Source organism: Salvelinus namaycush, chromosome 11, assembly GCF_016432855.1.
Source record: "Salvelinus namaycush isolate Seneca chromosome 11, SaNama_1.0, whole genome shotgun sequence".
Taxonomy (NCBI): domain Eukaryota; kingdom Metazoa; phylum Chordata; class Actinopteri; order Salmoniformes; family Salmonidae; genus Salvelinus; species Salvelinus namaycush.
This window is the reverse complement of record NC_052317.1, coordinates 34,122,230-34,147,911: the sequence shown is the minus strand read 5'-3', so window position 1 is coordinate 34,147,911 and position 25,682 is coordinate 34,122,230. Positions and strand designations below refer to the sequence as shown.

At 45.9% G+C, this 25,682-nt stretch overlaps 1 protein-coding gene across 1 annotated transcript; it reads left to right on the top strand.

Annotated features, from left to right (window-relative positions):
• Nucleotides 1-586: 586 nt before the first annotated feature.
• Nucleotides 587-24,923, top strand: LOC120056085 (chromodomain-helicase-DNA-binding protein 8-like). The gene is made up of 37 exons (XM_039004242.1): nucleotides 587-1,561; nucleotides 1,731-2,000; nucleotides 2,126-2,236; nucleotides 3,945-4,435; nucleotides 4,531-4,645; nucleotides 4,786-5,010; nucleotides 5,097-5,165; nucleotides 5,282-5,337; nucleotides 5,493-5,610; nucleotides 5,760-5,837; nucleotides 5,985-6,122; nucleotides 6,235-6,356; nucleotides 6,431-6,674; nucleotides 6,849-7,025; nucleotides 7,216-7,458; nucleotides 7,587-7,746; nucleotides 7,968-8,178; nucleotides 8,594-8,789; nucleotides 8,907-9,077; nucleotides 9,183-9,476; nucleotides 9,574-9,794; nucleotides 9,955-10,157; nucleotides 10,546-10,702; nucleotides 10,789-10,878; nucleotides 10,999-11,102; nucleotides 11,218-11,341; nucleotides 11,458-11,533; nucleotides 11,617-11,891; nucleotides 13,760-13,992; nucleotides 20,330-20,992; nucleotides 21,096-21,208; nucleotides 21,394-21,621; nucleotides 21,837-21,932; nucleotides 22,118-22,261; nucleotides 22,406-22,513; nucleotides 22,627-22,731; nucleotides 23,866-24,923. Exons 1-37 carry the CDS (start codon nucleotides 587-589, stop codon nucleotides 24,211-24,213), a joined length of 7,752 nt encoding a protein of 2,583 aa, XP_038860170.1. The 3' UTR covers nucleotides 24,214-24,923.
• The last annotated feature ends 759 nt before the right edge of the window (nucleotides 24,924-25,682 follow it).

The window sequence follows — 25,682 nt, the reverse complement described above, 5'->3', positions numbered from 1 at the left end:
CACATGACAACTCAGACAATTTCACCCCACAAAGAGCAGCGAGTGTCATGGCACACTTTGCCTGCTACTTTCAGTAAGTATATTGGAATAGTGATTTTCCCTGGTTAAGCTAACCCCTTATTCTCTCTTTCTCTTCTTTAGGAAAGAGACATCAGCGAATGATCTCTCAGATGGGGATCATTGCACACAGAGAGAAGTAGGCACTGAAAACAAGGAAGAGGAAAGGGGTGAGGAAGAGGTGGAAAAAATTGTGTGATTCTCCTCTTCCCTGAACCTCTTTCTCTGGTATCTAGCTTAAACGTAGATTTTTTTTCCCCACCACCCCAATATTTGTCATTAGAGGATACACTGACAAAGCCCAAGTAAATTGTCTGCACAGGACTGAAACCTCAGAATCCATTTTAGTAAGCGATTGACGTTTTGATAGAAATGTGTTTTGGTTATCTAATCACAGAAGGATATTTATGATCTTTTTGTTTTTCCAATAGTTTTTTTTAGGACATACCAGTCAGATCTACGGTTTCCCTATATTTCTGACTGAGAGCAAGGCTGTTTTGTTCTCTATATCTTCTGTGGACTGGGAAAAATGGCAGACCCCATCATGGACCTCTTTGATGACACGCCACTGTTTAACCTGGATGCCCTGCCAGACGATGCCTTCACAGACCCTGTGGAGGAGGCTCTGAAACTGGCTCTGGGGCAGGTGGACCCCCCCTCCGAACCAACCCCAGACCTCTCCTTCCCAGCGCTCAGCATACCAGTGGCAGCTCCAACCATCCCAGACCCAGTACCTGTGCAGCAGCTGGCCCAAGTCCCGGTTGCCCTCCCTCAGACTGTTTCAATAGCTACAACAGTACCTCAGACAACACTCTCTGTAGCCAGTAACACCAGTGGGGCTGCCACAGTCCTGCTGGGCTCGTCTCTGACTGTCAATAGCTCTACTGGCACCACGCAACACATCACCACACAACAATTCACCACACAGCAGCTTACACAGATCGCACAGCAGCTTACTCCTCAGCAGCTAGCTGCCATCACCCAGCAGGCCGGAGGCCAGGGAGGTGCCAAGATCGTCATCCTGAAAGGACCCGGGGGGCAAGCACAGGTGCTGCAGACTGTTGCTGGGACAGGCTCCCAAGCGGGGAAGGTCACCTTTGCCAGGGTACTGTCTGGAACCCAACTCAGGCCTGGCATGCAGATACTGTCTGGAGGAACGGTCCTGAACCAAGCGTCTCCTGGGCAGGGACAGGTAAAGGTGGGAACTGGGGTACAGAGGCTGGTTCAGTCGCCCAACGGACCCCTGAAGCAGGTACAGTTGATCTCCATTCCTCAGGGCCAGTCCCAAAGCCAGACTCAGACTGTCCAGGTGCAGATACCGCAAGCCCAGCTTGCCCAGGCTCAAGTGCAGCTCCAGACCCAAGGACAGGCAACGCAAATCCAGCTACAGCCCCAGACACAGGTGCAGCTGCAGTCTGCCATGCAGACACAGGTCACCGCTGCTGCTACAGGCACCACTACAGTCCGACCACAAGGGGTCACCCTTACTACAGTACCACAACAGGTAAGATTGCCCTCTGAGCTCAACTTGGCCTAACCATCAGGATTGTCAAATACTATGTTTTCAGTAGTCAGTAACCTCCATTAACCAGGGCTCTTCACCTCAGGTCTCAAGATTGTACATTTCTAACTAAATTAGCATCTTCTAATTGATAATTTCTCTCTCCTCTCAGGGTGAAGCCAAGAGGATCACCCTGGTGCTGCAGCAGCCTCAGGGGGGTGCGGCCCAGGGGGGTGCTGTGACAGTCGGTGGGTCGGGTCAGCTGCAGCAGGGCCAGCAGCAGAGGCTGGTGTTGGGTAATCTCCCAGGGAAGCTGGTCCTCCAGGGGGGTCAGCTAGCTGCTCTCACCCAGGCAAGGGCAGGGCAGATGGGGGCACAGCCTAAAGTGCTCACCATCCAGCTGCAAGTGCAGCAGCAACCCAACCAACAGGGGGGACCCAAGGTAAGGAGGCGGAGGAGTGGCTTGAATTAGTCGTTAGGAAATTCTCCACTCTGTTAACTAATCAGAAATACTGACCTGTTCTATGAAGACTTTGATCTGTAACTAGAACGGTCTCTGTCCTGCAGTTTCAGCTGGTGTCCGGAGGGCAAGGAAGTAGCCCACAGGTTGTTCAGATCTCCCAGGGCCAAGGTGGACAGAGACTAGCCGTGCCGCTCAAACTGCTGCTGCAACCACAGGTACACACAAACATATACACATACATATATATACATACATACATACCAGTCAAAAGTTTGGACACACCTGCTCATTCCAAGGTTTTTCTTTATTTTTTACTATTTTCTACAATTTTCATTGTAGAATAGTATTGAAGACATCAAAACTATGAAATAACACATGGAATCATGTATTAACCAAAAAAGTGTTAAACAAATCTAAATATATTTGAGTTTCTTCAAAGTAGCCACCCTTTGCCTTGACAGATTTGCTTACTCTTGGCATTCTCTCAACCAGCTTCACTTGGAATGCTTTTCCAACAGTCTTGAAGGAGTTCCAACGTATACTGAGCAGTTGTTGGTTGCTTTTCCTTCACTCTGTGGTCCAACTCATCCCAAACCATCTCAATTGGGTTGAGGTTGGGTGATTGTGGAGGCCAGGTCATCTGATGCCACACTCCATCACTCTCCTTCTTGGTCAAATAGCCTTTACACAGCCTGGAGGTGTGTGTTGGGTCATTGTCCTGTTGAAAAACAAATGATAGTCCCTCTAAGCGCAAACCAGATGGGATGGAGTATCGCTGCAGAATGCTGTGGTAGCCATGCTGGTTAAGTGTGGCTTGAATTCTAAATAAATCACAGACAGTGTCACCAGCAAAGCACCATCACACCACCACCTCCCTGCTTCTCGGTGAGAACTACACATGCAGAGATCATCCGTTCACCTACTCTGCGTTTCACAAAGACACAGCGGTTGGAAGCAAAAATCTCAAATTTGGACTCATCAGACCAAAGGGCAGATTTCCACCTGTTTAATGTCCATTGCTTGTGTTTCTTGGCCCAAGCATGTCTCTTCTTATTGGTGTTCTTTAGTAGTGGTTTCTTCAGCAATTCGACCATGAAGGCCTGATTCACACAGTCTCCTCTGAACAGTTGATGTTGAGATGTCTTGTTACTTGAACTCTGTGGAGCATTTATTTGGGCTTCAATTTCTGAGACTGGTAACTCTAATGAACGTATTCTCTTCAGCAGAGGTAACTCTGGGTCTTCCTTTCCTGTTGCAGTCCTCGTGAGAGCCAGTTTCATCATAGCGCTTGATGGTTTTTGTGACTACTTGAAGAAACGGATTGACTGACCTTCGTGTCTTAAAGTAATGATGGAGTGTTGTTACTCTTTGCTTATTTTAGCTGTTCTTGCCATAATATGGACTTGGTTTTTTAGCAAATAGTGCTATCTTCTGTTTACCATCCCTACCTTGTCACAACACAACTGATTGGCTCAAACGCAAAGGAAAGAAATTCCACAAATTAACTTTTAACGCGGCACACCTGTTAATTGAAATGCATTCCAGGTGAAGCTGGTTGAGAGTGCCAAGCATGTGCAAAGCTGTCATCAAGGCAAAGGGTGGCTACTTTGAAGAATCTCAAATATAAAGTATATTTTGATTTGTTTAACACTTTTTTAGTTACTACATGATTCCATGTGTTATTTCATGGTTTTGATGTCTTTAATGTTATTCTACAATGTAGAAAATGGTACAAATAAAGAAAAATCCTTGAGTGAGTAGGTGTATCCAAATTTTTGACTGGTACTGTGTATACACACACGTCTACATGATAGATGTATCGAGTTGCAAATCTCACTTGTCAAACCTTACACGTGTAGGTTATTTTGCCTCTTAACAACTTAACCTGTGTGTGTATCTATCTATCTATATATATCTCCACAGACAAATGCCACCTCGACGGCAGGCAGAGCTGTCTCCGTAGTGAAGGTCATCAACACCTCAGCTGCCGGCTCCGCCCCTTCCACCACCACTATGTCGTCACCAGGGATACGGCTAGCCAAGGCCCAGGAGCCTGTACGTCGTTTGGAGACCCTGTGCAAACAGGAGAAGGCCAACCGTATTGTGGCTGAGGCCATTGCCAGGGCCAAGGCCCGGGGAGAAAGGAACATTCCACGAGTCCTCAACCAGGATGAACTGCCTGCCGGACAAAAGGCTGCTGACCAAGGGGCCGCTGCAACAACCACTGGCACACCTGGAGCCAAGAAGAAGGGAGGAGGGAGTAAGAAGAAGAGCCCAGCGGCGGCAGCAGGGAAGGGCGGGGCTGGTGCAGAAAAGAAAGGCAAAGCCAAGGCAGCAGGTGGGGCTGCTGGTGGGACACTTGGAGGGGCGGCTGGAACCGGCTGCAGCAAGAGCAAAAGCAAGGCAAAGATCAAGTAAGTTGCAATGTTCTCATTGTCTTTTTTGGGAGGTGTTGTATGTATTTCTCCAACTAATTCTCGTTCTCATCCTCCCCTGTCTCTCGCTCCAGTACAATCACTCTAGTGGGGGGTAAGAAGAGGAAGAGGAATGCCTCCTCAGACCACTCTGATGGGGAGTTGAGCCCCGCCTCTCCCTCTAAGGTCCTGGATGAGGACATGCTTGCGGTGAGTCACATCCCTCCTACTGACATACACTTACACACAACGCCCCCCCCATATAATACGTACAGTACTGCACTGGATGTTTGTCAAGACTTCCTGACCGATGTCTAACTTTTGTTCATGTCATCTCCCTCTTCCACCAGAAGAGGCGTTCTAACCGTCAGGTGAAGAGGAAGAAATACACTGAGGATCTGGACATCAAAATCACTGACGACGAGGACGAACCGGAGGAGGACGTGGACGTAACCACCACGACGGCGGCGGTGGCGTCCATTACCGGAGGAGGAACGGGGCAGCTGATGGGAGAGCAGCTCAAACAGGAGCTGCAGTTGGACGGGGACAGCCTTTCCAGCATGCAGTTCTTTGTGGTGAGTGGGAGATTTTGATCAGGTTTGAGCTGTTCTGTTGATCACCTGCACATGACAGCTGTATAACACATGTATATGTATCACAGGAAAACCCCAACGAGGAAGATGCAGCAATTGTTGACAAAGTTTTGTCCGTGAGGTTAACTAAAAAGGAGGTGAGTGTGCTTATTGTGCTTTTTTTCTATTAATTGTTACTATTTGGGGATTTTGCTAATTTAAGAAGTTACAAATCATTATGTATCATGTTTGTTCCTCTCTTCATATTTTAAAGGTGTCTCCAGGACATTACATCAATGCTGAGGAATTTTTTGTCAAATATAAGAACTAGTAAGTCTCACTCTTTCCTGGGGATGTCTATTGACTAAAATGTCGGTGTGAGATTCATGAAATTGTTTGTGGAGCATCCAAGATCAACAGTGCATGGGGAGTGTCTTCCTTTATATCCATGGCTGACCCCTGATCCCCCCCGTTCTCTCTCTCAGCTCCTACATGCACTGTGAGTGGGCCACTCTGGAGCAGCTGGAGAGAGACAAGAGGATCCATCAGAAGCTCAAGAGATTCAAGGCCAAACATGCACAGATGAGACTCCTCTTACAGGAGGTAAGGGAATAATATGGCGTCTTTCACAGAACCATTTTGGTAACCCTCCGATTGTGAAGTAGATGGGTATGTGTATAGAGGTGTAACTTTAGGGATCATAGTCGCTGTGTTTTTTGTGCGTCTTATCCTCTCTGTGTTCCTGTCCTTAGGAAGAGGAGCCCTTCAACCCAGATTATGTGGAGGTGGACCGGATCCTGGATGAGTCCAACAGTGTGGACAATGGAGAGGTGAGAGAAGTCAATGACTGAATCTGATCTCTAAAGGACAAGTCTTAATCTGTTCTTGTAAACCATGAATTAAAACCATGAATTGATCTCATTGTGAAAATTCTGAGTTAGGATTATTTGTCTCTAAGTGTGTATTGTATCTCCCAGCCGGTGGTGTATTACCTGGTGAAGTGGTGCTCTCTGCCCTATGAAGATGCTACCTGGGAGCTAAGAGAGGATGTGGACGAGGGCAAGGTGGAGGAGTTCAGGAAGATCCAAGACCGCCAACCTCAACTCAAGAGAATGGTGCGTGTGGGTATTCACTGGTTGTGTGTTCACCACATTCCATGTGAGTGTTGCCACTGCTTTAGTCCAATATGTCATCATTCCACAGTCTAAACCATTCACTCCTCATTAGCCCCGGCCCCAAGCAGCTGCATGGAAGAAGCTGGAGGAATTCAGAGAGTACAAGAGTGGGAACGTACTCCGAGAATACCAGCTAGAAGGAGTCAACTGGCTGCTCTTCAACTGGTACAACAGGTACTAATGTTTCTTTTATTGAAATCATTTCATATCCCATTCTATCCATATTAACACATCCTCTCGCCCTACAGGCAGAACTGTATCCTGGCAGATGAGATGGGTCTAGGGAAGACCATCCAGTCCATCTCTCTGCTGTCCGAGGTGTTTGGTGCCGGGGTCCAGGGCCCCTTCCTGGTCATCGCTCCTCTCTCTACCATCACCAACTGGGAGAGGGAGTTTGCCACCTGGACTGACATGAACGCCATCGTCTACCACGGCAGCCTGGCCAGCAGGCAGATGATCCAGCAGTACGAGATGTACTGCAAGGATGACAAGGTGTGTGTGTCGCATTCTGTTTGTGTAACCTTAGAACAGAAGAATGGATTACAGTGGTTGCAGTGCTAGTGTTGTTGTGCAGTGTGTCGGAAGACAATGATTCTCTCGTGTACCAAGAATCAAATTATCTGAACATCGACATCTAGTTCCTCTAACTAGAGTGTTGGATTACAGGATCATCTGATCCCAGGGGCGTATAAGTTTGATGCCCTGATCACCACGTTTGAGATGATTCTGTCCGACTGCCCTGAGCTAAGGGAGATCTCCTGGCGCTGTGTGATCATTGACGAGGCTCACCGCCTCAAGAACCGCAACTGCAAGCTGCTGGACAGTCTCAAGATGCTGGACTTGGTGAGTAATCAGGGGATAGATAGTCTAAGGGACAGGGTGACAAATGTATTACTTGTGATGTGACAACGTTTTGGTCTTATGTTTACAAAGAGGCATAATAACACCCTCTCTACCTCTTTTTCTCTCTGTTCATCTCCTTGTCTTCCTCCTCCACTCTCTATTCCACTCCTCTGTCCTCCCTGGTTCTTAGGAGCATAAGGTGCTTCTAACTGGTACCCCCCTCCAGAACACAGTGGAGGAACTCTTCAGTCTGCTGCACTTCCTGGAGCCAGCTCAGTTTTCATCAGAGTCTGAATTCCTTCGTGACTTTGGAGACCTCAAAACAGAGGAGCAGGTCCAGAAGCTCCAGGCCATTCTGAAGCCTATGATGCTGCGCAGACTCAAAGAGGACGTAGAGAAGAACTTGGCGCCAAAACAGGAGACCATCATTGAGGTAAGATTTGACACTCAAAATTAATAATATTGCACCATATAACCAAGGTGACCTTGTATATGAGTAGCAGAATTATGTTTTTCTTAATGGACCATAACCATCAAGCTAATACAACCTTATTTACACAGGTGGAGCTGACAGATGTGCAGAAGAAATACTATCGGGCCATCCTAGAGAGGAACTTCAGTTTCCTCAGCATGGGAGCCACCAGCAACAGCAACGTTCCCAATCTGCTCAACACCATGATGGAGCTACGCAAGTGCTGCAACCACCCCTACCTTATTACCGGTACCTTACACCACAACAACACTTCAATACCCTTCCTCCTCCAAAAACAATAACCCCAACAGCGTCTCCTCTTAATGCAGCTAGCCTGCAATCACTTGATGCTTACCACAGCATCTGTTGACCTAACATCACTCCAACTGTTCATCTGTATACGCCAATGTCTTCATACCTTTCCCAGGATGCAATGGGATAGTAACCCCCCTTCTGTCTGTTCTGTCCAGGGGCAGAGGAGAAGATTGTGGCTGAGCTGAGGGATGTTTACGACCCCGTGGCCCCAGACTTTCACCTGCAGGCGCTGGTGAGATCCGCAGGCAAGCTGGTCCTGCTGGACAAACTGCTGCCTCGCCTGAAGGCCGGGGGACACAAGGTGCTCATCTTCTCCCAGATGGTGCGCTGCCTGGACATCCTGGAGGACTACCTCATCAACAAGAGGTATGGGGGTATAGATAGACTGCCTCATCAACAAGGGGTATGCGTACAGCCCAACACATCACTGGGGCCAAACTTCCTGCCATCCAGGACCTATATACTAGGTGTGTCAGAGGAAGGCCCAAAAAATTGTCTAAGACTCCAGTTACCGAAGTCAGACTGTTCAGTAAGCATTTCATGATAAGGTTGTATTCGGCGCATGTGACAAATAAAATTTATGACGGTCTAGATAGACTGCCTGCCTCATCAGCGGGTATGGGCATGTTGAAAAACAATAGATTTTGTTAGTAAGTTTTGTTTTACTACATTATCAGTCTGTGGTAGTAGACTAGGATGTGGGTGATTTAAAAGTAGACAGACTGGATGTGAAGAGTAATCTAGATGAGTAAGAAGTTGTCTTTATCAACGTTCTGCCCAGATACCTGTACGAGCGTATTGATGGCAGAGTGAGAGGGAACCTGCGTCAGGCAGCCATCGACCGCTTCAGCAAACCAGACTCGGACCGTTTTGTCTTCCTGTTGTGTACCCGGGCTGGAGGTCTGGGCATCAACCTGACTGCTGCTGACACCTGCGTCATCTTTGACTCCGACTGGAACCCTCAAAACGACCTGCAGGTAATGTCTGATCTCCCGCTTTTGTGTCTGGTTCCTTCCAATGTTTCGTCCTAGTACCCTTACCACACTGTACAAATGGCATCCTATGGATGTACTAATCCTGCCTTCTCCCAACAGGCTCAGGCGCGGTGTCACCGTATCGGCCAGTCGAAGGCGGTGAAGGTCTACCGTCTGATCACCAGGAACTCTTATGAGAGGGAGATGCTGGACAAGGCCAGCCTCAAACTAGGTCTGGACCGGGCTGTACTGCAGAGCATGAGCGGTAATAAGGAGAGCAACGTCAATGGAGTAAGGAGGTCCAAGCTGTTGTTTACTTAATATGGAGTTTTTTTAGTCTGCTGTTTATTTAGATGCTAACTGGTTAATGTCCGTCCTGTTCCACCCGTTTCGTAGCAAATCCAGCAGTTCTCCAAGAAGGAGATTGAGGACCTCCTGAGGAAGGGTGCGTACGCTGCCATTATGGACGAGGAGGACGAGGGCTCCAAGTTCTGTGAGGAGGACATTGACCAGATCCTCCAGAGGAGAGCCACCACCATCACCATCGAGAGCGAGGGCAAGGGCTCCACCTTCTCCAAGGCCAGCTTCGTGGCTACCGAGAACAGGACCGACATTGCCCTGGATGACCCCGAGTTCTGGCAGAAGTGGGCCAAGAGGGCAGACATAGACTTTGATTCCATGAATAGGAAGGTAATGCTGATGTCTCAGGCGTGTGTGTGTTTACTCTGTGCTTGTTTTTTGTGAGAAAAGCTAATTTTCCTTATGTTTTCTCACACCCTCCCTGTAGAACACCCTGGTGATTGACACGCCCAGGGTGAGGAAGCAGACCCGTCAGTTTGCCACCCTGAGGGGCGAGGGTGGGGAGATATCTGACCCCGATAGCGACGATGAGTACCCGCCCGCCAATTCCCGGCAGTCCCGGTCCGCTAGGCGCTCCGAGCGCCACACCGGAAACGGCTACGGCCGCACCGACTGCTTCCGTGTGGAGAAACATCTGCTTGTTTACGGGTAGGTGTATTTGGCTAGGGCCTGGAGTTGTTTTTATTTTCTAGACAGGTGTAGTTATAATACATATGATAGTAAAGTTGTTAACGGAGTTTCTAATAAAGTAAGCTCCACGCTATTGTGTTGAGCCTCCTTTCTCACTCTGCGACCTGTGTTTGTCCAGGTGGGGGCGCTGGAGGGACATCCTGTCTCATGCACGCTGTAAGCGGCGCCTCGGGGAGCGAGACGTGGAGACCATCTGCAGGGTCATCCTGGTCTTCTGCCTGCTGCATTACCGTGGAGACGAGAACATTAAGAGCTTCATCTGGGAGCTCATCACCCCGCCGGAGAACGGCCGGGAACCCCACACACTCCTCAACCACTCTGGTACGGACTGAACCCCACACACTCCTCAACCACTCTGGTACGGACTGAACCCCACACACTCCTCAACCACTCTGGTACGGACTGAACCCCACACACTCCTCAACCACTCTGGTACGGACTGAACCCCACACACTCCTCAACCACTCTGGTACGGACTGAACCCCACACACTCCTCAACCACTCTGGTACGGACTGAACCCCACACACTCCTCAACCACTCTGGTACGGACTGAACCCCACACACTCCTCAACCACTCTGGTACGGACTGAACCCATTGTCTAAATATTTCTTGCCGTTTTGGATAACTTTGTGTTAATGTATTTTCTCTCACTTTAGCGTTGCCTTCCAGGATCCTGCGTATATGTTTCAATGTGTTTCTCTGTCTAGGTTTGTCCATCCCTGTTCCTCGGGGCAGGAAGGGGAAGAGGGTGAAGGCTCAGAGCTCCTTTGATGTTCAGAAGGTGGAGTGGATCCGCAAGTACAACCCCGACTCCCTGCTTCTGGACGACAGCTACCGCAAACATCTCAAGCACCAGTGCAACAAGTCAGTGTGTATTCACCCTCAACCTCTAGAGAGTCCTGAAGTGTTTGTGCTCAGTGTCAGAGCATTAACCCTTTCCTCGTCGTCAGGGTGTTGCTGAGAGTACGTATGCTCTACTACCTGAGACAGGAAGTCATTGGAGAACATGCTGATTCTGTGCTGAGAGGAGCTGATGCCAGGTCTCAACCTATTAAAAATCCTTGTTATCTGCTATACACATGCGCACACACATACGTCTACACACACACGCACACACTCACACAGGTGTATACTGAATCCATCTGTCTGTGTCCTCGTAGGGATATTGACATCTGGATGCCTGAGATGGAGCAGCTTGAGGTGCCATCAGGTTGGTGGGATACAGAGGCAGACCGCTCCCTCCTCGTCGGAGTTTTCAAACATGGTGAATGTGAAAAAGTATTTAGGAGTTTGTTTACTTGTCAAGAATATCTTGTTTATCAGTAGGAACGTGGTGTTTAGTGAGTGTGTTTTGTAGTAACTCCAGTGTGTTGCTCCAGGGTATGAGATGTACACCACTATGCGTGCCGACGACTGTCTCTGTTTCCTGGAGAGAGCTGGTCGCCCTGACGACCAGGCCATTGATGCTGAGCAGCACTCTGCAGACGCAGAGCTGGGAGACGGGTGAGCTACACTGGCTAATCTTATTAGCACCTCACCAAACAACCCGCTAACTATATATTACAGAATTATTTAGAGCTGGCCTCACCACCATTAACTTGAAAAAAAAATTCCCCCAGAGGAGACGATGACAAGTATTCTGAAGACCCGGAGTTCAAGCCTGCGTTAAGGCACACCAAAGACCTATACGAGGAGGTGTGAATCAGTGCTTATTATTCTCATTGATTGATTTTTGTTGCAGAATATTGTTGACATTAATGATAATCCCTCTCCCCCAGGCCGACTCCTTGAACATGGATGATGATATCTGTGTCGAAGACAAGGCAGGGCCTGTTAAAACCAAGGGGCCGCCCTCTGGCCAGTCCGGAGCCTGTGAGTGGCCGACCAGCTCATCACTTACCGCGCGGCTCCGGCGTCTGATCACGGCATACCAGCGCAGCTACAGGAGAGAGCAGCTGAAGGTGGAGGCAGCAGAGAAGGGCGACCGCAGGCGCAGGAGGTGTGAGCAGGCCAGTAAACTGAAGGAGATTGCACGCCAGGAACGCCAACAGAGGTACCAACTACTACCCTCAACTATTAACTCTGCAAGCATATGTGTCCTGAAACTGAGGTACAGTTGTTGATATGTTTGTTTAATGTGTCTGTATGGTGGGGACAGTTCGAAATTTACTGGGTTGGGGGTCCAGAATAGCGGAAGGTTTCATAGCCGAATGTTACCTGCTTGCATGCTCCTCCCCTATCAATACTTCCTTTATGTACTACACTTCTCAGCATGCTTACTATACAGTCAACTCTATTCTGCCCTCTATCCAATGTGACAATAGTGGTAGGTGGATTGTTTGTCCAAATCTGCAATAGGTTAACTAGCAATCATATCAAACATAAAACCAATTTTCAATATAAATCCACAAGAACTTAGAGGACAAGCTGATGGGCAGTAGAGAGGCCATTGTGCATGAAAGAACAGTCAAGATGTGACATGCAGCTCAAAGGTGTCCTATTGATCTTGTTAAGGCTATACAAATGCAATATACTGTAACGGATTTTGTAGATTCTTAAAGTTGATTTGGACATTACATTTATGGGACATTGCAACTCAATAGATGCTTGTAGTCAGCCTGAAGTAAACATTTCTAAAGGTAAGATGGCTATAGCTTATTTGCTCTATAAAATCAGCAATGCGTGCTTATAGTCATTTTCAATGATTTTCCCCAAAAACCTTCCCAATTAAATGTTGACTGCAAAGTAGCAGTAGCATATCATGAGGATTTATATCAATCGGGTGCACATTTGTTTTGCATACTCTGCCATGTGCAGTACAGAAACACTGATAGACTAACACAAATGTACTGTGACTACAACTTGGCTGGGACATGCTTTCAACGGTGCTATCAACCGTCACAATCCTCGCTATATGAGCCATGATACAGTTCCTACGAAGTGGGTTAACTATATTGGCACGATGCAGGGTGTTTGGCTTTTACGCCAGTTACCTGGGTTCACTTCCTTGTCCTGCCGTTTACTACTTTTTTATTTAAAACATTTTTTTCCTTTATGTAACTAGGCAGGTCAGTTAAGATAATTCTTATTTTCAATGACGGCCTAGGAACAGTGGGTTTAACTGCCTTGTTCAGGGGCAGAATGACAGATTTGTACCTTGTCAGCTCGGAGATTCGAACTTGCAACCTTTCGATTACTAGTCCAACGCTCTAACCACTAGACTACCCTGCCGAGGTTGGCAGGTCTTCTACAAAGGGTGTTTAGTATTATTGTTTAGTATTATGATAAGTATTATCACGTGCGTTTTGCCTCCTTTCCGATCCAAGCAGATATTGATCGACCCTAACGCTTCAGTATAACCCAAATATTTCATTTAACTTTTAAAATGTAGTATCTTTTTGTATGTGGTATAAACACAACCAGTCACAATGTTATAATCTGATTAGGCTATTTCAAAAGTCTCTTGTAGGCTAAGTGCGCACATTCATCCACTCTAATATAATTCCAGCATCCAAACTGCGCAACGGCCATTCGATGAATGGAAAGAGACATCGAAGAGTGTCAAGCCGATACTGAGTGGGAGGGATGTATTTTCTGTTTGTCGAGATTGACATACTCCATTTGATTGAGGTGTTGAAAATGCAAACAGTCTATAATCGGTATGCAGTGATGTCACTTATTGGTTGTGTGGGGTGCATTGGCACAACCTGTTGGTGGAAAATGTGTTGCATATATTTAATATAATTATAAATATAGCGTCAATGTTAAGTCAAGGAGGGTGAGATTATTTATTTTTTTACAGTACAAAGGGAGGGTCATGTGAATTTCGAACTATCCCTAACCGTACATTCTGGTATAAGATTGGGAGTGAGTTTTTAGTGTTTTACTACTTTAACCATCAGTCTTTTGTCTCCTTGCTAGGTGGACCCGTAGAGAGGAGTGTGACTTCTACCGTGTGGTGTCCACGTTCGGTGTGGAGCGGATAAAGAAAGAGGCAGATGCCCCAGAGGGGGAAGAGGCTGAGCTGGAATGGGCTCGCTTCCGGACATTTGCCCGTCTAGAAAAGAAGACTGACGAGAGTCTGAGCCGTTACTTCCGCTGCTTCATGGCTATGTGCCGGAGGGTGTGCAACCTGCGGCCCGCCCGCGGAGAAGGTCAGAACTACATCAAATGTTATTACAGTCAAGGTGTTGATAAAGTGTGTAGTCACATAAAGGTAGACTCAGCAAAATGACGTTGCCACGAGCCGCACCGCATATATTGAGATGTGCGAGATGCAAGACTTTGCTCTCACACAGTCACAAACAGTATCTGCGCATGTGCACGGGTTCACTTCATTCTGTACAGCATGCTAGCCACGGGACCCAAACAGCGGAGAAGTTGAGCCTTGCGCTTCAACGCTCTTAGTTATTGTGGAAATTCAGCCACTGTGCTGTTTACTTTCTGCGTCAATGTCATATCATTGAGTCTACCTTTTAAATCAGTCAAATACACCGAACAAAAATATAAACGTAACATGTAAAGTGTTGGTTTCATGAGCTGAAATAGAAGATCCCAGAAATTTTCCAATACACACAAAAAGCTTCTTTCTCTGAAATGTTGTGCACAAATGTGTTTACATTCCTGTTAGTGAGCATTTTTCTTTTGCCAAGATAATCCATCCACCTGACAGGTGTGGCATGTCAAGAAGCTGATTAAACAGAGTGATCATTACACAGATGCACCTTGCGCTGGGGGCAATATAAGGCCACTCTAAAATGTGCAGATTTGTCAAACACAATGCCACAGATGTCTCAAGTTTTGAGGGAGCGTGCAATTGGCAGCCACCTGGACAGCTGATGAAACTGGGTTTGCACAACCGAAGAATTTCTGCACAAACTGTCAAACTGTCTCAGGGAAGCTCATCTGCGTGCCAGGGTCTTAACCTGACTGCAGTTTGCTGTCGTAACCGAATTCAGTGGGCAAATGCTCACCTTCTATGGCCACTGTCACGCTGGAGAAGTGTGCTCTTCACAGATGAATCCCGGTTTCAACTGTCGCGGGCAGATGGCAGACAGCGTGTATGGCGACGTGTGGGCAAGTGGTATGCTGACGTCAACGTTGGGGTTATGGTATGGGCAGGCAGGCAGGCAGGCATAAGCTACTGACAACAAACACTTTTTATTGATGGCAATTTGAATGCAGAGATACCGTGACGAGGTCCGGAGACACCTTGTCTTGTCATACATCCGCCTCCACCTCATGTTTCAGCATGATAATGCACGGCCCCATGTCGCAAGGGTCTGTACACAATTCCTGGAAGCTGAACATTTTCCAGTTCTTCCATGGCCTGAAGACTCACCAGACATGTCACCCGTTGTTATTTTTTTAATGCTGCTCTTTAATTACTTGTTACTTTTATCTATTTTTCTTATCCATATATTTTTTAAACTGCACTGTCAGTTAGGGGCTTGTAAGTAAGCATTTCACTGTAAGGTTGTATTCGTTGTTGTATTCGGCATGTGACTAATACAATTTTATTTGATTGAGCATGTTTGGAATGCTCTGGATTGACGTGTATGACAGCCTGTTCAAGGTGACTGTAATAACGCCACGACGGCAGTCAAATTTCACGTGACTGTTTAGTTAGGGTAATTGGGCTTCTCCAAGCTATGATGCTGCTGATGGTCATTAGTAGCCTACCAAACTTGCTAACTGCCTGGTACTCCGCACTCTATTGTCTCTCTAATCACTCTGACATCAATGCAAATGTAATCGAAAATCTAATCAAAAACTTCATGAGAGCTAATGTTGCGTAACATTTTCTATAGGCTATGCAATTGCTTGAGAAAACAGTGATGTACTCTATTAAAAGGATCCCATCACCTTTTTAGAGGCTAGGCCTACTATATTTATTTTTCAACTTTTCTAATATTAAGCACATTGCTTCTCTTTACAATATGAGTATAGCCTACCTGGCTGGCATAAAAATTGACCACGGGAAAAGCGTCCTCCATTCGCAATTTAAGTGCATAGATGACATTTTATATAAACGTTTTCCGCAGCCCCTGTTTCGAGACGGGTGCATGATAATGATCCATTCTAAATCAAAACAAATTTCACACTTATATGATTTAGTACATGTAAAGACCAGATTAAATCAAGAATAGTCTGATGGGTAATAACATTAGCCTATCACTTGTGAATGATGACCAGCTTGTGTGCAGTAAGGCAAGAAACAGCGCATGCCATTTTTAAAAACTTTTTCAAATTGTAGTCGCAAACCTCATGTAGCCTAGCCCAAATGCCTATGTGTTTTTAAGGTTTGTATCATAACTGAAGTGTCCAAATAACTTCTTAAAATTAAGCACATTTAATCCGCTTTAAAACGAGTGTAGAGCCTAACTGGCATACATACGCAGCGTCTGAGTTTCAACTTTGGGGGAGAATTTTCACCATAAAAAGGCACCTTTTTTATAATAAAAGCATTAATGCATAATCGCATTTCCAGTCACTTTTGAGAATAGTGTTTTCCAGCTAATTGATTGCATTTTGGAATTTTCGCGCTTATAGCCTACTGCCGTGTGCGCATTGCTGAGCTTATGTGAAGAAATAGCCTAATAGTTTATCAAAAATGTTCAACTAAACGTTCTGATCTGTTGCGTCAGCCTAATAGAGTATAAAAGTTTTTTTGATGCTAATGGTTGTATTAATTTGGGATCTATCGCATCCCATAACTGTCCGACTATGTTTGGAATATATATTTCTCGCACAGGATAGAGTAGGTCAACTATTGTACTATTTATTTATTTATTTTATTTGACCTTTTATTTAACCAGGTAGGCCAGTTGAGAACAAGTTCTCATTTACAACTGCGACCTGGCCAAGATAAAACTAAGCAGTGTGACAAAACAACAACACAGTTACACAAACAAACGTACAGTAAATAACACAATAGAAAAATCTATGTACAGTCGTGGCCAAAAGTTGAGAATGACACCAATATTAATTTCCACAAAGTTTGCTGCTTCAGTGTCCTTAGATATTTTTGTCAATGTTACTATGGAATACTGAAGTATGATTACAAGCATTTCATAAGTGTCAAAGGCTTTTATTGACAATTACATGAAGTTGATGCAAAGAGTCAATATTTGCAGTGTTGACCCTTCTTTTTCAAGACCTCTGCAATCCACCCTGGCATGCTTTCAATTAACTTCTGGGCCACATCCTGACTGATGGCAGCCCATTCTTGCATAATCAATGCTTGGAGTTTGTCAGAATTTGTGGGTTTTGTTTGTCCACCCGACTCTTGAGGATTGACCACACATTCTCAATGGGATTAAGGTCTGGGGAGTTTCCTGGCCATGGACCCACAGGACTGATGGTAGCGCTCACCTTGTCTTCTCCGGACAAGCTTTTTTCCGGATGCCCCAAACAATCGGAAAGGGGATTTATCAGAGAAAATGACTTTACCCCAGTCCTCAGCAGTCCAATCCCTGTACCTTTTGCAGAATATCAGTCTGTCCCTGATGTTTTTCCTGGAGAGAAGTGGCTTCTTTGCTGCCCTTCTTGACACCAGGCCATCCTCCAAAAGTCTTCACCTCACTGTGCGTGCAGATGCACTCACACCTGCCTGCTGCCATTCCTGAGCAAGCTCTGTACTGGTGGTGCCCCGATCCCGCAGCTGAATCAACTTTAGGAGATGGTCCTGGCGCTTGCTGGACTTTCTTGGGGGCCCTGAAGCCGCCTTCACAACATTTGAACCGCTCTCCTTGAAGTTCTTGATGATCCGATAAATAGTTGATTTAGGTGCAATCTTACTGGCAGCAATATCCTTGCCTGTGAAGCCCTTTTTGTGCAAAGCAATGATGATGGCACGTGTTTCCTTGCAGGTAACCATGATTGACAGAGGAAGAACAATGATTCCAAGCACCACCCTCCTTTTGAAGCTTCCAGTCTGTTATTCAAACTCAATCAGCATGACAGAGTGATCTCCGGCCTTGTCCTCGTCAACACTCACACCTGTGTTAACGAGAGAATCACTGACATGATGTCAGCTGATCCTTTTGTGGCAAGGCAGAAATGCAGTGGAAATGTTTTTGGGGGATTCAGTTCATTTGCATGACAAAGAGGGACTTTGCAATTAGTAGCAATTCATCTGATCACTCTTCATAACATTCTGGAGTATATGCAAATTGCCATCATACAAACTGAGGCAGCAGACTTTGTGACACAAATATAAATTTTCATTCTCAAAACTTTTGGCCATGACTGTACAGTGTGTGTGCAAATGTAGAAGAGTAGGGAGGTAAGGCAATAAATAGGCCATGGAGGCAAAATAATTACAATTTAGCATTAACACTGGAATGACAGATGTGCAGATGATAATGATGTGCAAGTAGAGATACTGGGGTGCAAAAGAGCAAGAGGATAAGTAACAAAATGGGGATGAGGTAGTTGGGTGTGCTATTTACAGATTGGCTGTGTACAGGTACAGTGATCGGTAAGCTGCTCTGACAGCTGATGCTTAAAGTTAGAGAAGGAGATCAAAGCCTCCAGCTTCGGTGATTTTTGCAATTCGTTCCAGTCAATGGCAGCAGAGAACTGGAAGGAAAGGTTGCCAAAGGAAGTGTTGGCTTTGGGGGTGACCAGTGAAATATACCTGCTGGTGCGTGTGCTACTGGTGGGTGTTGCTATGGTGACCAGTGAGCTGAGATAAGGTGGGGCTCATAGACTTAGATGACCTGGAGCCAGTGGGTTTGGCGACGAATATGTAGTGAGGGCCAGCCAACGAGAGCATACAGGTCGCAGTGGTGGGTAGTATATGGGGCTTTGGTGACAAAACGGATGGCACTGTGATAGACTACATCCAATTTGCTGAGTAGAGTGTTGGAGGTTATTTTGTAAATGACATCGCCGAAGTCGAGGATCGGTAGGCTAGTCAGTTTTACGAGGGTATGTTGGCATCGAAATAGGAAGCCGATTTCTAGATTTAATTTTGGATTGGAGATGCTTAATGTGAGTCTGGAAGGAGAGTTTACAATCTACCAGACACCTAGGTATTTGTAGTTGTCCACATATTCTAAGTCAGAACCGTCCAGAGTAGTGACGCTAGATGGGCAGGAGGGTGCAGGCAGCAATCGGTTGAAGAGCATGCACTTAGTGTTTATTGCATTTAAAAGCAGTTGGAGGCCTCGGAAGGAGTGTTGTATGGCATTGAAGCTCGTGTGGAGGTTTTTTAGCACAGTGTCCAAAGAAAGGCTGGATGTATACAGAATGGTGTTGTCTGCGTAGAGGTGGATCAGAAAATCACCAGCAGCAAGAGCGACATCATTGGTATGATTGGTATAGGCATGGATTTTTTTTTAAGGGGCATTACATCCACACAAAGGTTGATGCCACCGGGAAATTCAAGGCATTATCAATTGCTTGTCAAATTGTGAATTAGAGACTGAAGTGTGCTGAGGAAAAACCAAAGCAGAGCTCATGCCTTTTCATACGACTTTTTTCAAATCATCGTTAGTTGCTTCATGCAGCCTTCGAATGTAATAGAAATCTAAACATATTGCCCAACGTTTGTATCACAACTAAAGTTGCATAAATAACTCTAAATTAAGCATATAGGAGGACCTGTTTCTTTGTTAACCGTTCAACACGCAATAGCTGCATATGCGCACTCCTTCAAATCGTTTGGAGAAAATATCCTTTTATTTTATTATGCTATGTTCAATTGTATTCTTCATATTATAAAATAATGCCACGGAATTCTATGCAAATCTTGTCTGCTAAATGAACGAGTGTAGTCTACAGCCATATGGCATAGCCAGATCGGAGCATAACATTAGAACAACTGAGTATTCTGTTCTTCTGAAATAGACTACATTTTCTTCATATCATGTTTCTTTAGACCTGTCTAAAATAATGGATTTATTTTAGTTGAAGGCCTAGACTATATTACATGGATCTATTCGACTTTTTAAAATGTAGATGTTCCAAAGGTCTGCATCAGTGGTTTGTAGGCTATGTGTGGAAGTCAGGAGATGCTAAATGTGTTTGTTAATTAACGGTCAATTACCGTGAAACCGGCAGTTATTTGCTTGACAATCACCGGCTGACAAAATGTCATGACCGCCACATCCCTAAGTGGGACAACATTCCACAGGCTACAATCAACAGCCTGATCAACTCTGTGTGAAGGAGATGTTGCGCTGCATGAAGCAAATGGTGGTCATACTAGATACTGACTGGTTTTCTGATCCATGCACTTTTCTTTTCTTTTTCAGTGACCCAACAGATGCATATCTGTATCCCTAGTCATGTGAAATCCATAGATTAGGGCCTAATGAATTGATTTCAATTGACTAATTTACTTGTATGAACTTTCCTTGTATGAAATTATTGCATGTTGCGTTTTTATATATTTTTGTTCAGTGTATATTAATAAAGCATGGTGTTTAATATTTTGGTAGATCTGAAGAGAGACAGGTCCCTAACCCCTCTCTCCGTCCCCAGACCCTTCAGAGCTGGGCCAGTCTCTGGCCCCAATCACTGAGGAGCGGGCCTCTCGCACCCTGTACCGCATCAGCCTGCTGCGCCGTCTCCGTGAGCACGTCCTGCCTCACCCTTCCCTGGAGGAGCTCCTCCTGCTGGCCCCGCCCAGCTCCGAGCTGCCTGCCTGGTGGAGCACTCCAGCCCATGACCGGGAGCTCATGCTGGGTTCCACCCTCCACGGCGTCAGCCGCACTGAGCTCTCGGTCTTCCTCGACCCGCAGTTCTCATTCAGCCAGGCCCGCCACGACTACCTCGAGAACCAGCAGAACCAGCCCGCCCCCGCCACTCCCCTCCTCCAACCACAGGCAGAGGAGGGCTCAGTCGTCAAAGACGAGGAGGGTCTGGACAAGGAGTCCCGCATCCTTGGAGCCTCTGAGGCTCTCGGCCACTCAAATACCCAGATCACACCCCTCTCCCGTCCCGATGGGAAGGGCCGAGCCCGTCCCGGCTTGGGATGGAAGAAGAGCAGGGGGAGAGAGCCGAGAAGTGGAGGAAGTAAAGGAGAAAGAAGTGTAGGAGGGATTTCCGATTCCGATTCGGACTCTGATTCTGGCTCGTCTACCTCCTCCCAGCGATCAGGCAGCTCTGACGACAGTGGTGACAGTGACACAGAGAGGGAAAGAGGTGAGTGGGGACTGAGTGATATCGAAGTGTGAGGATTGAGATAAGACAACACATTGATGGGGTTGAACAAACATTGATGTTTTTTTTTTAATTCTGTTTTCAGCTGCTTTGAAGATGGAGGAAGATGGTGAGAACAGCTTGCTCTCAATGACTCCATCTCAAGATGGCGCGCCACCAGAGTCCCTTACCGACCCCTTCAGGGTTGATTGGCCCAAGGTATGTAGGTGGGGGACATTTACAGTCTGCAACTATAGAGTATGGATGGATCCAGATATGTGGATGATGTTCTGGTTGCTTGCACATTAGTACTTCAAATACAGTATTAACAGGAAGTTGAATATGAACTGTACAGTAGAAGGGATTGTTGTGTTGGTGGAGTGATTGGCTGGTTTCTCCCTCAGGACCGTGTGTTGATAAACCGGCTGGACAGCCTCTGTACCCTGGTGCTGTCTGGGCAGTGGCCAACAGGGCGGCGCTATGCCTCTGACGCCCAGCTCAACCCAGGCTCTGACGACCTAGGGGCAGGGGATGAGCTCAGCTTTGCACGGCTCATGCGGAAAGGCAACAACACGCCCGGTGGAGAAGGAGCAGACGGACAGGAATCTGAGTTCACCGTCAAACTCCTGAAGGTGAGATGAGAGGAACACAGAAAAGTTTAATCAATTCTGGTGCTGGGGACCCACAGAGTAGTCAGTATTTTGTTCTAGCCTAGTAATAACACCTGATTCAGCTTTTTAAGCCATTGAAGTACATTTGGATAAATCTTCTTTAACTGAGGTACAGATGGAATGACTAAATTGTCTGTCTTTCTCCATCCCCCTTTTTTTTACTGTCCTACTCTTAGGAGGAGGGGCTGAAGCTGACCTTCTCTAAGCATGCCTTGATGTCCAATGGGTCAGGGGGAGAGGGGAGCGGACGCAGGAAGCGTAGGGACCAAGAAGTACACATATATACAATACTAGTGCACATTCTCATAGTCAGAGTTTAAGACTGCTCATAATACACAGATGTGCAGACAAAGAAACAAACTCGCAAAAACTGACTAAACAAACTCTGAAATCTACGTACTCAAACATTCATGTAATGTTTGCATTTATCATGCCTCATTCATAATCTTCCACCTAGTTGTCAGATCCAGACGGAGCGGTCCCGGTGGTCGATGCCATGATGGGCACAGTGCTGAGTGGGGAGCGAGCCCCTCGCCGCAGAGACCTGCCCAACTGGCTGAAAGAGAACCCAGACTATGAGGTGGAGGGAGACATGTTGGAGGTAGATTTACCTGGAAGATTATGTCCATGTCTCTCTGTGCCTATGTCTCAATTGAGGCTCTGGCCAGAAGTACTGCACTTTGTGAGAAATACAGTATCATTTGAGATTTTCAGTGACTGTCTCCTGTGTCCCGCCCCCCCTCAGCTCCTTGTGAACCGGAAGAAGAGGAGGAGGAAGAAGAGGACTGAGAAGACCGCAGCACTGTCGGGCAGTGAGACGGTTAAGGTCATTGATATGAGGACAGGAAAGAAGGTGAGAAATGGCAAAGGATGAATTACATGGGTGCATTGGGATCCTCGGTCAAATATTTATTTATTTGTGGATGTTGATTGCTTAAGGGTGGATTTTCTTTCCTTTTTATTCAGGTTGGGGCTGCGTATGGACCTATGCTGCAGGATCTGAGGGAGTTTCTGGAGGAGAACCCTGACTGTGCAGTGGCACCAGAATGGGCTGAGATGGTCCAGAGCTCTGTGAGTACCCTTAACTTATTTACAGCACACGTTAGGGCTGGGCAATATGGCCAAAATCTCCTATCCTGATATAGGTCATTTCAAATCCTGATAACGATACATATCACGATATAGCACATTTTCTGTCAATTCAATTAATAAATAGTTTATATAAAATGACCACATGTAAAGGCCTATTTCTTATTACATTTTGAATTATACTCAACAAATAAAAGGCACTTACTCATATTTGATTATTTCTCCTTTTATTTAGAACCTTTGTGCAAATGTTCAATTAAGCATGTAACAAAATATAAAATATTAATGTGTAAAATCTAAAGGTAAATAGAAAACATTTCAACTATAGTTCAACTATATATATATTTATATTTTTGGGGGCTTGCCTGTTTTGCATGTTATTTTGGCATTAATACGTGTCTTATCAATTTGCATTTGGTACCTTGGGTCGAGTGTTACCACCAACTCATGAAACCCCCGTTTCTTGACCGTGTATATTGGGGCCATGTCTTTGCAGATGTAAGTTGTAACGGCAGCTGTTATCTTCGTGATTCTTTGCCATATGGTGTGCCGCAGGCAAAACCCTCTTGCAACGTTTGAGTTGGGGGTTTGTTTTGAGCACTCGACTACTTTTTGGAGTCTCATCCGTAGACTCCCTTTGTACTGTTTCACATGATTCTTGCGTAGGTGGTAAAAGATGTTAGTGGTTTGAGCCTGTTGTTGGGACCGGCCTGCCACATATTTTGCAGAGGACGGTTTTCTGGTCCGTGTCAGACTTCATACCTAAACCACGTCCATACAACCGAAGTAGCCCCTCTTTTAGGTATGAGCTCTGTGTCTCCGTGCTCTGTGTCACGTTCACTCTCCTCCATGTTTGTGTTGCGAATTTCCTTCCACACGTGAACAGTGTTGTCCAATTGACAAAAAATATTGCCGTAAAGAGTGTGATTTGCGACACAACGAAATAAACGATAGAGCATAATATTAAATGATAGAAAAACATCTATCGTCACACGAGATATATCGTCATATCGCCCAGCCCTAGCACACGTCATTAAGTTCAGTGAATCAGTTCTGATTCACATTGTAAAATATTTCCAAAAACTGATCCTGGTTCACTCCATTTTGTCCTTCCAGGGCTTTCTGCCAGACAGCCTCTTCCACCGGCTCCTCTCTGCACGCTCTGTCATCCCCAAGAGAGTCCGCCGCCGCCACCACCATCACCACCATGCTCCTCAGCCTGCCCCACTGGAGGACCCAGTCCTGGGCGGAGGTGAAGAGACCCTGGTCTCAGACGGGGCCTACATGATGGAGGACGAAGACTTGGAGAATTCCCCTTTCCTGACTCAAGCTTTTGATGTTAAGATGGAAGGCGGTGACAGCTTGTCACAAGGGGGATACGAGAGTTCTGACAGGGAGGCCCTTTTGGACAACGTCATCATGGCTCAGAAGGACTCAGACTCTTCCTCCAGCTCAGAGGATTGACCAAGCCCATTTTGTTTGATATAGTCCCAGAAAAATCATGTTGTTTTCCCTTTCATGTTATTGCTCACTGTTTATTTTTATCATGATATATATTGAATTTTGGATGAATTTGTTTTTTGTTCTTTTTACTCACTTGGTTTATGTAGATTTTTGGAAAGGACCAGGTTTGCACCTAACTCTTTCCATTCCCTTCATTCATGATATTCCCCCTCCCTCCATGACCATCCCCTTGGCACCCTATCTACCCACACAGTGAGTCCACACCCAACTCTGTTTCTCAACCCACTGCTCTTCTTCAACCTCAAACCCATTCCCAGTCTCAGCTTTAAGGGGAGCCCTGCTGTGAAGGCATTTGATCGAAGAACCTCCTAGCTAGTCCTCCAGTATAACTGGACGAGAGGACATGCGTACTGAGCAGACCAGAACTTTGCTCCCATGATGCCTGAGTCTGATGTCAGGCCATTTCTGCTCCTTGTTGAGTCAGTGAACTTGAAGGGGTCCAATTTGTGATGTACATTTTTCTGGTAGGGTAAAGGTGGGGGGGGGTACCGGTATATAAGTTACTGATCCAGTGCTAGGAAGATGGGTGTATTGTACAATGTAGAACTGGTCAGTTGTGTGCTATGGTGCAAAGATGACCACGATGAGTTAATATTCTTGTTTTATGACCTGAATGTATCTGATATGAATAACAATCTACAGTGAAAGCAGCCAAGTCCTCCTGTCCTTGTGTATTTGTGTGAAATAGCTGAACACATGCTGTCAAGAAAAAGTAGTTTTTGTCAGGCATTTTCCCTGTTAATTTACAATCCTGAGTTTTAAAAAGGATTAAATTAAGATGTTTTTTGATGTATATTTGGGGAAATCCCACGTTTGTGAATGCCCCAGGTCGCTGGTTTTCAGGGTTCTGACTAGAGTACGACTTTTTCGTATGCAGGTAAGGAGAATTTACGCAGCAGGTTAGAATAATTAAGGTGGCAGGTTGAGACTTCGGTTAAGGTTGGCTAAAATGCTTTGTTAACCTACTCCCTCTAGTCACAGGCGTATTTCAGGGGACACGAACAGTGTAAAATTACAATACCAGATATCCATCAAGTGGACATATGCTCTGACATAAACAAGCATGGTGCTGGTCACAATCTATTTACGTTTATACGTGGTCACCGGAAAGCAGTCTAAAGCGAAGAGTTGAATCTGGCGTACCTTATCTGGTGCCTATACTTGAGTGAATTTTCTCCTGCCTTGCAAGCGCCAATGGAACTTTTAGAGATGTCTTTAGTGTGAGCGCGCTGCCATGTTTCTTCAATTCTATCAACGAAAATGGAGAGGGGTATACACGCTGGTCAGCATGATTTTTTTTGTTGTAAAACGTATTAGCCTCGATGTGAATGGTTTAATTACACGCGACCGGCATTGATTGCAAAACTGGTTTTCATTCGATATGGATTTATAACAAACCAACTATCTCT

Excerpts from the sequence above, each read along its gene's own strand:
- LOC120056085 (XM_039004242.1), top strand. The coding sequence starts at position 587 with ATGGCAGACCCCATCATGGACCTCTTTGATGACACGCCACTGTTTAAC. Across the intron at positions 5,611-5,759 it reads TGAGACTCCTCTTACAGGAG|GAAGAGGAGCCCTTCAACCC; the intron begins GTAAGGGAATAA and ends TCCTGTCCTTAG. Across the intron at positions 20,993-21,095 it reads TGACACAGAGAGGGAAAGAG|CTGCTTTGAAGATGGAGGAA; the intron begins GTGAGTGGGGAC and ends TTCTGTTTTCAG.